The sequence below is a fragment of the Oncorhynchus masou genome, chromosome 3 (genome assembly GCF_036934945.1).
Source record: "Oncorhynchus masou masou isolate Uvic2021 chromosome 3, UVic_Omas_1.1, whole genome shotgun sequence".
NCBI lineage: Eukaryota > Metazoa > Chordata > Actinopteri > Salmoniformes > Salmonidae > Oncorhynchus > Oncorhynchus masou.
This window is the reverse complement of record NC_088214.1, coordinates 27,374,275-27,388,537: the sequence shown is the minus strand read 5'-3', so window position 1 is coordinate 27,388,537 and position 14,263 is coordinate 27,374,275. Positions and strand designations below refer to the sequence as shown.

At 41.4% G+C, this 14,263-nt stretch overlaps 1 protein-coding gene across 2 annotated transcripts in view; it reads right to left on the bottom strand.

Annotated features, from left to right (window-relative positions):
* Nucleotides 1-363: 363 nt before the first annotated feature.
* LOC135513804 (cadherin-6-like) overlaps nucleotides 364-14,263 on the bottom strand; it is a 37,578-nt gene continuing 23,678 nt past the window's right edge. For both annotated transcript variants that reach the window (XM_064936752.1, XM_064936744.1), the window contains 8 exons: nucleotides 12,649-12,822; nucleotides 7,199-7,386; nucleotides 6,724-6,980; nucleotides 5,859-5,995; nucleotides 5,557-5,678; nucleotides 4,760-4,877; nucleotides 3,508-3,759; nucleotides 364-2,621 (listed from right to left, as the gene is read on the bottom strand). In XM_064936752.1, coding sequence (XP_064792824.1) covers nucleotides 2,122-2,621; nucleotides 3,508-3,759; nucleotides 4,760-4,877; nucleotides 5,557-5,678; nucleotides 5,859-5,995; nucleotides 6,724-6,980; nucleotides 7,199-7,386; nucleotides 12,649-12,822 — 1,748 coding nt within the window. In that variant the 3' untranslated portion in view covers nucleotides 364-2,121. The remainder of the gene's footprint in view (nucleotides 2,622-3,507; nucleotides 3,760-4,759; nucleotides 4,878-5,556; nucleotides 5,679-5,858; nucleotides 5,996-6,723; nucleotides 6,981-7,198; nucleotides 7,387-12,648; nucleotides 12,823-14,263) is intronic.

Genomic DNA, 14,263 nt, shown 5'->3' with positions numbered 1-14,263 from the left:
AGATCTCAATCACAGATTGTACTAATTAGATAATGCTGGGGGAGAACCAGAGTGAGTCATGTGACATGCGTACAGTAAAGTAGGCTATTGGTACTGAAATGTAGCCAGTCTGAGAAAGAAGTCAGTGACCAGTTTGTGTGATGGTAAAGTAGTATTGTAGCTGAGTTGATTAAAGTAGATGCAATGGGAAAGGAACACTGCGACTACCTCGCTCTCCAACCAAGTTGCATGAGTTGAGGAGTAAACTACATTGAAGAAATTCAGCAGGTCTTGGAGGACAAGAAGCAGTTTTTTAATGAACTTCCACTGTCCTCCAAGAGTTGCTGAATTTCACTTTTAATGTAATTCGATGAGCATTTATTTTGTGGTTTACTGGAAAAGTTTATTATGGTAAAATTTGACAATTGTTAATACATCATAGTATGACATGTACTGTAGCCTGTAGTGTCCACATTTAGTTGTACAACTCCAAAAGACATCAAAAACAGCGATATTGGTTGGATGCTTGTGTTTCAACAATATTAATTCAGCATGTGTCCTATATATATTTGGTACAAAGAAAATCACAACATAAAAAGTAAAGTAGTACATCATGAACATCAGCTATGCTCTCAAATCACTGCCACAAAGCACAGTTTCAACCACAGTATATACCATTATTTAGTCAAACAATTTTACAGAGAAAAGTTTGATGTCAAATCAAAATGATGTACCCAAATACCCAACACATCATTATCCACAGACACTTTCAAAGTCGAAGCGCAGATCAGTTGTAATTGATCCTTTGGATCCCGTCTCAACTTCTTTAATGATGAAGTTGTTTTGGAGTGATTGCTTATGTTCGCTTAGCTACTAAGTATGATATGAGTTCAGAGAGTGAAAAGCATTATCATCCAATGTTGTCAGAGAGAGAACAGAACAATTAGCAAACACATGGCTGAATGAAATATTTACTTCAGATGCTTTCTATAGTTTTGGTTCTTTTCAAGGATGTTAGGTAATTCTTCATGTAAATGCATTCTCTCTGTAAAGTATAAGCTGTTAAAATGTCTGTTTTTCTCGGCCAATCTCCTTCTCTGGTGGTATGCTCATTCATCTTGTAGGCTTTTTTGTGCAGAATTGATGTAAGTAAGACATACAGTATGTGTATATATCGCTGCGCCCATAAACATGTCTAATATGGCCATTATTGATTTGTGATGGATTATGTCGATGTTGTCAGATGTTGCTGAAATTCGCTGTAAATCTTAGAGCATCAAACCTCATCTCCATCCATTTCTTCATTCATCATCATGTGCAGAGATACACACATACAGTCCTTGTATCAAATCATGTCTTCAGAGAGTTACTCTTGGATACAGTTCCAAAAAATGGACGGATCACATAATAAATGATTGGTGAAATAAACAAACAACGTCTAATTGGAATAGTGAACTTTCTGTGCATCAGAAGGCCTGATAGGGGAATGGAGTAAGTACAGAGTGGCTGCCCAAGTTCTATAAACTTTCATGAAGAAATGTTTTATTTTGGTCCTGGGCTTTCCTGCCATTTAAAGTATTTGGCCATTTTAAAATAAGGTACGAAGAATTACCTAAAGAGATGGTTCAATTCCAGTTCCTTGTTCCTGGAAAAGCAAAGTTCAAATTCACTAAAACACTCAAATATACAACGTACAACATACTGCACTTCAGTAACAGTACAGAGAAACTATAGGAGATATCTCTCAAGAATACACAGAATTATTCAGAGAAATGTGTAATCCCTTCCAATGCAGCATATAGATACAGATGTAACCAGAAAATAAAAATAAATGTATATATTTATAGTTTATTTTGACATTGAACTCAGGATCATTAACTGAAGTTCACCTTCTCTGGAAAAGTTGGCCTTGCACTAAAATAGTTTAAAAAAAAAGATTCCACACAGCTGCACAGTCTCTATCTGGTCTGGCCATCAGAAAGAGCTATGGCCTATAATTGTGTTGGAAGAAATAAAAGGGCACTTTGTAAAAAACTCGGGCTGCAACATTTGTCCTCATTTTTTGAGAAGAGAGATTACAGTCAGTTATAGTTCAGAGTTCATCCTCCTAGCTCCGGCCCCAGAAACAGGTCAGGTAGTGTGTTAGGAGTCACAGTCGCTGTCCTCAGCCCCGTACATGTCAGCCAGTTTCCTGAAGCGGGGCCCCCAGTCACTGAGGTAGTTGTAGTCCTGGTCCCCTTCAGAGGAAGCTGACCCCAGGGAGCTGAGAGACTCAGCCACTGAACCGGTTCCCTCGTAGGCATATGTGGCCAGAGAGTCATAAGGGGGGGCGGTGGGGTTATTGTCGTTATCCTGCACCCTTTGGTTTATGAAGTCCCGGACATCGGCGTTGTCCCGCGATGGAATGACTGTCTGTCTGAGAGGGGGGTACAGCGTGTCCGAGGGGATGATGTCCCGCCTCTGCTTGCTCTCCTCGATGGCTTCGGGGTTACGCAGAGCCCCGATGTCGAAGGCTTGGGTGTCCTCCTCTCCGCCCCCCTCGTCGTTGTAGCTGACGACGTTGTCTCGCACGTCCTCTTTAGAGATGATCAGAGGCTCCTTTTTCTTCTGCTTCTTCAGTGCCGCAAACAGAACTATGATCACTGAGAAACAGAGAGGGAGAGAGAGACAGAGAGAGGGAGGAAGGGAGAGAGCGACGGAGATAGAGACAGATAGGGAGAGAGTGACAGAGATAGACAGAGAGAGAGACACAGAGAGATGGAGAGAGAGAGCGAGGCAGCGTTAGCAAGAGGTTTGCTGTTCAGGGCTGGTTGATTTCATCTTATCTCGCTGCTCATGCTGCAGTGAACACTGCATTAGAACACGGGCTGCTTCCTGCAGCCCAGTACAACAGCGCAGTAACAATTTAGAAACAACTGCAGTTGAGATGCTGAAACATTTTAGAATTTTAACATCCCAATGAGATTGCAACTAGAAACTTATAGATAACCAGGAAATGGTGCCACGTTTAATAAATACCTTTCCATTATATGTAGTTAATGGTGCTGAAGTAATATATTGGGGTAATCGCATAATATTATTTTTCATTAAAGTAACTCCTGGTGTATCAGTGGTTATTTTTACTGCCTGTCTACTATCCTGTCTACAATCTAAATCCCATTGGACTTGTTGTGATCCTCCATAAATAACACGTTTGCCGTACACAGCCAAGAGTGAAATAGATGGGAATTTAGGGCATTCTTAGAGGTCTGTGTGTGTGTGTGTGTGCGTACTTGTATGTGTACACATTCAGGTGATATACAGGAGGGTCAAATTGAACATCTAAAATATAGCAACTACACTAGAAACTGTGGAATTTCTTATTAAAGAGAGATATTTTACATACTGTACATTAATGTGAATGACTAAACTGGAGATGGAGATGGTCAGAGCTAGACAGACAAACAGACAGCTATAGTGAATGAGGACTCAATCAATATACTGTACTCACACAGCCAGCCAGATAGACAAACAGACAGCTATACTCACTGAGGAGGATAATAACACAAAGCAGGATAGCCACCAGGGCCCCGGTGCTGAGTCCAGCTGAGCTGGTCTGGGCCTCGGCGTTGCACAGCTCCATGTTGCCCTCGCGGTCGCAGGTGCACACGCGCACCGTCAGCGTCCCCGTGCTGCTCTGCATGGGGAAGTCCCCGTCTGTGATCACCACAGGAACCAGGTAGACGCTCTTGTGCAGTCGGCTGTAGCTGGAGCGCCGGGTTAGGACGCCAGCTGTGTTATCTAGAGGGAAACAACATACATTTAACACACATGTTAAGACTGATGTAACAGTCACATTATAGTGTGTTATACGGCTATGAAGTGTGACTGATTGCACATAGACAGCCTGGTTCATTGGATTCATTGGAATAACCATAAGGTGCCATAATCATGTATGCAATTAGGCATTATAACATATTTACTATAATGTCAAATCAAATTGTATTTGTCACATGCTTCGTATGACCACAGGTGTAGACTAACAGTGAAATGCTTACTTACAGGTCCATTTCCAACAATGTGGAGTGAAAGATAAGATAAAACATTTAATATAAAATATAAATAGTATAAAAAATATAAATAATCAGGTGTTGACTGTGTATGATAGACACCCAAACATAATATCAGGTGTTGACCGTGTATGATAGACACCCAAACATAATATAATGTGTTGACTGTGTATGATAGACACCCAAACATAATATCAGGTGTTGACTGTGTATGATAGACACCCAAACATAATATCAGGTGTTGACTGTGTATGATAGACACCCAGACATAATATCAGGTGTTGACCGTGTATGATAGACACACAAACATAATATGAAGTGTTGACTGTGTATGATAGACACACAAACATAATATCAGGTGTTGACCGTGTATGATAGACACACAAACATAATATCAGGTGTTGACTGTGTATGATAGACACCCAAACATAATATCAGGTGTTGACTGTGTATGATAGACACCCAAACATAATATAATGTGTTGACCGTGTATGATAGACACCCAAACATAATATAATGTGTTGACCGTGTATGATAGACACCCAAACATAATATAATGTGTTGACCGTGTATGATAAAGACCCAAACATAATATGAAGTGTTGACTGTGTATGATAGACACCCAAACATAATATCCGGTGTTGACTGTGTATGATAGACACCCAAACATAATATCAGGTGTTGACTGTGTATGATAGAGACCCAAAGAGATCCTACAGTACAGTACTCACCTCCATTGTCTCTGACTGTGAAGTTGCCTCTGTAAGCTCCCTCCGTAGCCAGACTGAAGAAGAACTTGTGTCCACCTGCTGGGTCATCTGCATCCACTGCACTCACCGTCTGGATCTTCTGTTTACAGGATAAACGAAAACGGATTCATATTTTTTAAATAATATGTGTGCTGTCAGATAGCAATTCATATAGTAAGGTATTCTTTGGTTTTCCAGGCTGGCGATATGGATGAAAATTGGAGGCTAAAATTGTAGGCTAGAGACCATGCATATAGACATAACAGATTGGTATGTTTATTTAATTAATGACAAAAATAAATAACAATTTTGGAAGATCCATTGTAGATGATTGTATTGACTTCTCTCATGGGACATTGCATGGTAAACAGGAGGGCAGCAAACACAAACACAGAAGAACCAAGGATGGGCCTCTGAATTAATTATGAATAATGACAGAGGGATGAAGGAGGGATAAAAGGAGAAGGAGTAGAGGAAGAGACATGTGGTGGGCACCTATTGAAACATGTCCTTGATGTGTGACAGCTACTGTCACCTGCCATGACAGATCATCTCATCAGCTGCCACAGAAAGTAGACCCTGGAGACCAATCACTTCCCCAGAGGAATGCAGCACTCATCACAATGCTTTATCGTCATTTGTGGTATTCTTGGGCATATAGCCTATTGTAGAACCTCTAGATGTCACAATGATATAGAGTAATTATAGCAATGAGAATAATGAATTCATGTCAAACACTATCTATCATGGGACCTAAGTGGAGGATCTGCGTTCCGTACCTGTCCAGCCTTGGTCTTTTCACAAACAAACGTCTCGTAGAAAGAGGCAAATGTTGGTGCGTTGTCGTTGACATCTAGAAGACGGATATAAACAGGCCCCCGACTGGTCTGCAGAGGTTTGTCTGTAAAGCAAACATACACATAAAAAGCTATTATAAATAATAACTGTAATAAATAATTATATGATATTTGTTTTTTTAATGTTTCAAAACAGGGCAGAATATAATAATTGAACTCCATAGCCTTTTTAGAATAGTTTGTATTGTGAATTCATGTGCCTGATAAAGCTGTGAAAGACTTACTGAACTCAGTTGCGATAACAGAAATGTTGTGCCAGGCAGCTTCTTCTCGGTCGAGAGGTCTTGTGATGAATACGGACCCATTCCCAGAATGCACGTTGAAAAGCCGGTCCAGATCTGTGCGACGATCAATGGAGTACCTATACGATAGATACACAAAATGTAAGACAATGATTGAAAGCATGGAAGTTTGCGAAATATTTCAGAGGGTTCACTACAGGCTTTTAAAACAATACACTTCTATTTTCTACCACTCACCAACATCTCCTACTGTATTTGACACCCCCTTTTCACTCAATAAGTTAAAAACTTTTTCAGTCCACTCATTCTCTGCCTGTATGATAACAGCAGTTGATTCTGAATACTGCACGCCCGGAGGATCTACCCTAAACAGACAGTGGGACTTATATCACTCGATTTTAATACCTGTACTAGAGAGGGAACAGCTCTGAACAGTGGCACCGACCAGACCAGCCCTAACAGTTTCATCATCCAGCAGATTACGCAATGATCCTGTTATTTGTTCATACTCGATGCCCTTTCAGTGTATTTCCATGAGGAGTGGTAATTAAGGGACTTTGGACATTGAGAAGAACTCACTAAAAAAGGTGTGTGTGGAGATGGTGCAGAACACACACCTTGTGCTTTGCTTAATATGGACACAACTTCTTCTAGACTCCCAAATTAATGAGATGACCTATCCAACTCTAATCATTCTACAGTTTCAAAAGTACTGTAACATAACCTTTAACATCCATCAAATTACCCATGACACAAATGACTATAACCAATCTCTCCATTACCTTTGGGTGGTAGGTAGAAATGAGTGGGCGGGCTAGAGGGAAAGCAAAGCAGTGCTCTAACTAACCTGACTGGGCTGTTGTATCCATCCGGGTCCATGGCCCTGACAGACCCTACTGCAGTACCCACGGCTGCATCCTCCTTCACCTCCATTACGTAGCTGGCTCTCTCAAACAGAGGAGGCTCATCCACATCCTCTATACCAATCCTGACTGTGGCCATGTCCTTGGTGGGTAGGTACCCCAGGAAACGAGTGTCCAAGGTCTGAGTGTTCTGTACCTGGATCTCCAGTGTGTAGGAACGGGTCTTTTCATAGTCCATTGGCTGCAAGGACAGGGATACAGTGACAATAGAACATGGTAGGGGAGTCATATTCTGCACTGATGCAGTACAGTTATGTTTTGAAGTATGTGCTTATAATACAATAACAGATACAGTAATAGAGTTTCTGATGGTCTGATGACCTCAGGTCTAACAAAGCAGGCACTATAGTTATGGGTGACTATACAGTAGATGTAATTTAAAGGAGTAACGGCTGTCACCTTTCCAACAGTAATGATGCCTTCCTGTGAGTCTTTGTCTGTGATGACATCGAACATGTCCAAGCCATCCCCGCCGACAACGTTGTAGAACATCTCTGCATTCTTCCCAAGGTCTTTATCCACTGCTTTGATTCTGCCAACAGGAGTTCCAGCTTTCATGGATTCTGGAACGCTGAACTGATATATGCCTGAAACATGAACAGACACACATGTAAATCAAGAATGCTCTGTATGAACCTGAGATCTACAGAACTTCATATTGGAATATCGGCAACATTCACCGCGATGCCTCCCGGGTGGCGCAGTGTTTAAGGGTGCTGTACTGCAGCGCCAGCTGTGCCATCAGAGTCCCTGGGTTCGCGCCCATGCTCTGTCGTAACCGTCCGCGACCGGGAGGTCCGTGGGGCGATGCACAATTGGCCTAGCGTCGTCCGGGTTAGGGAGGGCTTGGTCGGTAGGGATGTCCTTGTCTCATTGCACACCAGCGACTCCTGTGGCGGGCCGGGCGCAGTGCGCGCTAACCAAGGTTGCCAGCTGCACGGTGTACCCTCCGACACATTGGTGCGGCTGGCTTCCGGGTTGGATGCGCGCTGTGTTAAGAAGCAGTGTGGCTGGTTGGGTTGTGTATCAGAGGACGCATGACTTTCAACCTTCGTCTCTCCTGAGCCCGTACGGGAGTTGTAGCGATGAGACAAGATAGTAGCTACTACAACAATTGGATACCACGAAATTGGGGAGAAAAAAGGGGTAAAAAATCTAAAAAAAAATATCTAAAATAAAAAAAACATTCACCGCGATTTCACACCACTCAAAACCAATTGCCTCCGTAATTATGTTGGCGAGAAGAAGAAAAGTGTGTTAACGAAACAGAACCAGAATGGCATAGAACCATGAGACAGAATTGCATAAGCTTGTCAGAAACAGAAGAGATTGTTGGTCTTCCTCTGGCATGGAGACTGAGTGGTTTACTGTGCCAGGTCCTCATCCACACATCTATGTTTCTGACACTAACACATTTGCCTTAAGAAACTATTCACACCCCTTGATTTTTTCCCACATTTTGTTGAGTTACAAAGTGGGATTGAAATTGATTTAATTGTCATTTGTTTGTCAACGATCTACACAAAATTCACAAAAGTAAAAAATGATTGGAAGTCAAATAGTAATGGAAAATATTTTAAAAAATTGATTAGAAAAGTATTTAACCCACTGGGTCAATACATGTTAGAATCACCTTTGGCAGCGATGACAATTGTGTATTTTTCTGGGTAAGTCTCTAAGAGCTTTGCAAACATGGATTGTATAATATTTGCCCATTATTGTTTTTTAAATTCTTCAAGCTCTGTCAAGTTGGTTGTTGATTATTGCTAGACAGCCATTTTCAAGCCTTGCCATATAGTGCATTCGGAAAGTATTCAAGAATTCTTGATTTTTTTCCACATTTTGTTACGTTACAGCCTTATTCTAAATTTGATTTAAAAAAATTCCCCTCATCAATCTACACATAACAACAAAGCAAAAACAGGTTTCTAAATTGTTTTGAAAAATGATTAACATTAAGAAACAGAAATACCTTATTTACATACGTATTCAGACCCTTTGCCATGAGACTCAAAATTGAGCTCAGGTGCATCCTGTTTCCATTGATCATCCTTGAGATTTCTACAACTTGATTGGAGTCCACCTCCGGTAATTTAAATTGACTGGACATTATTTGAAAAGGCACACACCTGTCTTCTTAGAGTTTGCTGTCCAGCCAAACTGAGCAATCGGGGGAGAAGGGCCATGGTCAGGGAAGTGACCAAGAACCCAATGGTCACTCTGACAGGGCACTAGAGTTCCTCTGTAGAGATGGGAGAATCTTCCAGAATCTTCCAGACAACCATCTCTGCAGCACTCCACCAATCAGGCTTTTATGTTAGAGTGGCCAGAAGGAAGCCACTCCTCAGTAAAAGACACATGGAGCCCGCTTGGAATTTTCCAAAATAGGACCTAAAGGACTCTGACCAGGAGAAACAAGATTTTCTGGTCTGATGAAACCAAGATTGAACTCTTTGGCCTGAATGCCAAGCGTCATGCCTGGAGGAAACCTGGCACCATCCCTACGGTGAAGCATGGTGGTGGCAGAAACATGCTGTGGGGATGTTTCTCAGCCGCAGTGACTGGGAGTCTAGTCAGGATTGAGGGAAAGGTGAAAGGAAAAGAGTACACAGAGATCCTTGATGAGATGCCTGCTCCAGAGCACTCAGGACCTCAGACTGGGGTGAAGGTTCCCCTTCTAACAGGACAACAACCCTAAGCACACAGCCAAGTTGTTGAATGTTCTTGAGTGGATCACCCAGAGCCCGTACTTTAACTTGATCGAACATCTTTGGAGAGACCTGAAAATAGCTGTGCTGGGACACTCACCCTCCAACCAGACAGAGCCTGAGAAGATCTGCAGAGAAGAATGGGAGAAACTCCCCAATTACAGGAGTGCCAAGCTTGTAGTGTCATACCCGAGAGGACTCAAGGCTGTAATCGCTACCAAAGGGGCTTCAACAAAGTACTGAGTAAAGGGTTCGAATACTTATACCAATGTGATATTTCAGTTTTATTTGTAATACATTTGAAAACATTTTGAAAAATCTGTTTTTGCTTTGTCATTATGGGGTATTGTTTGTAGATTGATGAGGGAAAAAACAACATTTAATCAAATTTAGAATAAGGCTGTAAGTTACAGTGCCTTGCGAAAGTATTCTGCCCCCTTGAACTTTGCGACCTTTTGCAACATTTCAGGCTTCAAACATAAAGATATAAAACTGTATTTTTTTGTGAAGAATCAACAACAAGTGGGACACAATCATGAAGTGGAACGACATTTATTGGATATTTCAAACTTTTTTAACAAATCAAAAACTGAAAAATTGGGCGTGCAAAATTATTCAGCCCCCTTAAGTTAATACTTTGTAGCTGTGATTACAGCTGTAAGTCGCTTGCGGTATGTCTCTATCAGTTTTGCACATCGAGAGACAAATTTTTTTCCCATTCCTCCTTGCAAAACAGCTTGAGCTCAGTGAGGTTGGATGGAGAGCATTTGTCAACAGCAGTTTTCAGTTCTTTCCACAGATTCTCGAATGGATTCAGGTCTGGACTTTGACTTGGCCATTCTAACACCTGGATATGTTTATTTTTGAACCATTCCATTGTAGATTTTGCTTTATGTTTTGGATCATTGTCTTGTTGGAAGACAAATCTCCGTCCCAATCTCAGGTCTTTTGCAGACTCCATCAGGTTTTCTTCCAGAATGGTCCTGTATTTGGCTAAACATCCATCTTCCCATCAATTTTAACCATCTTCCCTGTCCCTGCTGAAGAAAAGCAGGCCCAAACCATGATGCTGCCACCACCATGTTTGACAGTGGGTATGGTGTGTTCAGGGTGATGAGCTGTGTTGCTTTTACGCCAAACATAACGTTTTGCATTGTTGCCAAAAAGTTCAATTTTGGTTTCATCTGACCAGAGCACCTTCTTCCACATGTTTGGTGTGTCTCCCAGGTGGCTTGTGGCAAACTTTAAACAACACTTTTTATGGATATCTTTAAGAAATGGCTTTCTTCTTGCCACTCTTCCATAAAGGCCAGATTTGTGCAATATATGACTGATTGTTGTCCTATGGACAGAGTCTCCCACCTCAGCTGTAGATCTCTGCAGTTCATCCAGAGTGATCATGGGCCTCTTGGCTGCATCTCTGATCAGTCTTCTCCTTGTATGAGCTGAAAGTTTAGAGGGACGGCCAGGTCTTGGTAGATTTGCAGTGGTCTGATACTCCTTCCATTTCAATATTATCGCTTGCACAGTGCTCCTTGGGATGTTTAAAGCTTGGGAAATCTTTTTGTATCCAAATCCGGCTTTAAACTTCTTCACAACAGTATCTCGGACCTGCCTGGTGTGTTCCTTGTTCTTCATGATGCTCTCTGCGCTTTTAACGGACCTCTGAGACTATCACAGTGCAGGTGCATTTATACGGAGACTTGATTACACACAGGTGGATTGTATTTATCATCCTTAGTCATTTAGGTCAACATTGGATCATTCAGAGATCCTCACTGAACTTCTGGAGAGAGTTTGCTGCACTGAAAGTAAAGGGGCTGAATAATTTTGCACGCCCAATTTTTCAGTTTTTGATTTGTTAAAAAAGTTTGAAATATCCAATAAATGTCGTTCCACTTCATGATTGTGTCCCACTTGTTGTTGATTCTTCACAAAAAAATACAGTTTTATATCTTTATGTTTGAAGCCTGAAATGTGGCAAAAGGTCGCAAAGTTCAAGGGGGCCGAATACTTTCGCAAGGCACTGTAACTAAATGTGGCAAAAGTCAAGGAGTCTGAATACTTTCAGAATGCACTGTAGATTTTCAATCCGATTTAAGTCAAAACTGTAACTACGCCACTCAAGAACATTCAACGTCGTCTTGGTAAGTAACTCCAGTGTATATTTTGCCTTGCACATTAGGTTAATGCCCTGCTGAAAGGTGACTTTGGGTTAGTCTTGTGAAGTAACTACAATGTTGTTGATCCATCCTCAATTTTCTCTTATCACAGCTATTAAACTCTGTAACTGTTATAAAGTCACCATTGGCCTCATGGTGAAATTTTCGTTCCTCTCCTTCAACTGAGTTAGGAAGGACGCCTGTATCTTTGTTGTGACTGGGTTTATTGATACACCATCCAAAGTGTAATTAGAACTTCACCAAGCTCAAAGGGATATTCAATGTCTCCTGTTTTTTGTTACCAACAGCTGCCCTTCTTTGTGAGGCACTGGAAAACCTCCCTGGTCTTTGTGGTTGACTCTGTGCTTGAAATTCACTGCTTGACTGAGGGACGTTACAGATATGAATGTGCGGGGTACAGAGTTTTGGTAGTCATTCCAAAAACATGTTAAACACCATTATTGCACATAGAATGAGTCCATGCAATTATTATTTGACTTGTTAAGCGCATTTTTACTCCAGAACTTAATTCGTTTTTTTTTAATGGAAATATACCAAACATCTTAGTCAGATGTAAAATTGAGCAACTAAGATCTACTCTTCAAAGTGTCAAAATGAATGCTAGATTCCTTGAGTTATCTTAGATGAATTCTTTCTACTTTGAGGAAGCGTATACTGGCTACGGCGTCTCAAAATGGACAAACAGTACTATTGATGCTTTTTTCTCATTTTTCAAGCAAAGGTCTTTTAAGTGAGTATGCGAGCACACTGGTTTGATTCTCATACAGCCGAACTGTATGAGTGTATGAGTGCTGACCCCACTCATACACACAGCACAATGACACGGTTAAAAAACTGATTCTTGTTACCAACATGTCACTCACTGACACGACCACTAATACTAGGACTACTATGAATGCCATTACGAATTACTACTTCAAGCACCAGTATAATACCAGTCACTGTACTCAGTACTCACTCTGGGAGAAGCGCGGGGGGTTGTCGTTGACGTCTGTCAGGGTGATATTGACCGTGGTGGTCCCGGTTAAGCCACCCCTCTGGCCCGCCATGTCCTTGGCCTCAATCACTACCTGGTAGTGTTCCCGCTTCTCCCGGTCCATCTCTCCAGGCCCCAGGGCTGTCCGGATTATGCCTGAGGACAAACCAGAGGAACACAATATTAATGTGTCATATAATATAATGAGATGTATTGTTAATTAGCTAGCAAAGCACGTTTCTCCTTCTCTGGTCCTGTAGGGCTGTAGGGATCGCTCATGGAGCCAACATGTCAAACAGATTTAAATGATACGGTATAGTTTGAGAATTACCTAATATATGTAGGTGTTCTTGATTTAACTAATGTATCAGCAAATATTATAGTTATAATTACCAATGGGAGTAACGTAACTAATGTTTATGACTGGTATAAGAGAGATGCACCTTTTGCAAAGAAATGGTCACCACATCAGAAAATAAAAACAGTTTCACATTGCTAAGACCTCATGGTAGGATTGAACAAGAAATATTTACAGTTGAAGTTGGAAGTTTTACATACACCTTAGCCAAATTTAAACTCAGTTAAACTCAGATTTTCACAATTCATGACATTTAATCCGTGTAAAAATACTCTGTATTAGGTCAGATAGGATCACCACTTTATTATAAGAAAGTGAAATGTCAGAATAATAGTGGAGAGAATAATTTATTTCAGTTTTCATTTCTTTCATCATATTCCAAGTGGGTCAGAAGTTTACATACACTCAATTAGTATTTGGTAGCACTGCCTTTAAATTGTTTAACTTGGGTCAAACGTTTTGGGTAGTCTTCCACAAGCTTCCCACAATAAGTTGGGTGAATTTTGGCCCATTCCTCCTGGCAGAGCTGGTGTAACTGAATCAGGTTTGTAGGCCTCCTTGCTCATACGCACTTTTTCAGTTGTGCCCACTCATTTTCTATGGGACTGGGGTCAGGGCTTTGTGATGGCCACTCAAATACCTTGACTTTGTTGTACTTAAGCCATTTTGCCACAACTTTGGAAGTATGCTTGGGGTCATTTAACTTCCTGACTGATGTCTTGAGATGTTGCTTCAATATATCCACATAGATGGCGTCATGAGGGAGGAAAACTATTTTGTGAAGTGCACCAGTCCCTCCTGCAGCTAAGCACCCCTACAACATGATGCTGCCACCCTTGTGCTTCACGGTTGGGATGGTGATCTTCGGTTTGCAAGCCTCTCCATTTCCTCCAAACATAAAGATGGTCATTATGGCCAAACAGTTCCATTTTTGTTTCATCAAACCAGAGGACATTTCTCCAAAAAGTACGATCTTTGTCCCCATGTGCAGTTGCAAACAGTAGTCTGACTTTTTTATGGCGGTTTTGGAGCAGTGTCTTCTTCCTTGCAGTTATGTCGATAAAGGACATGTTTTACTGTGGATTTAGATACTTTGTACGTGTTTCCTCCAGCATCTGCACAAGGTCCTTTGCTGTTGTTATGGGATTGATTTGCACTTTTCACACCAAACTAATTTCATCTCTAGGAGACAGAACGCGTCTCCTTCCTGAGCGATATGACGGCTGCGTGGTCCCATGG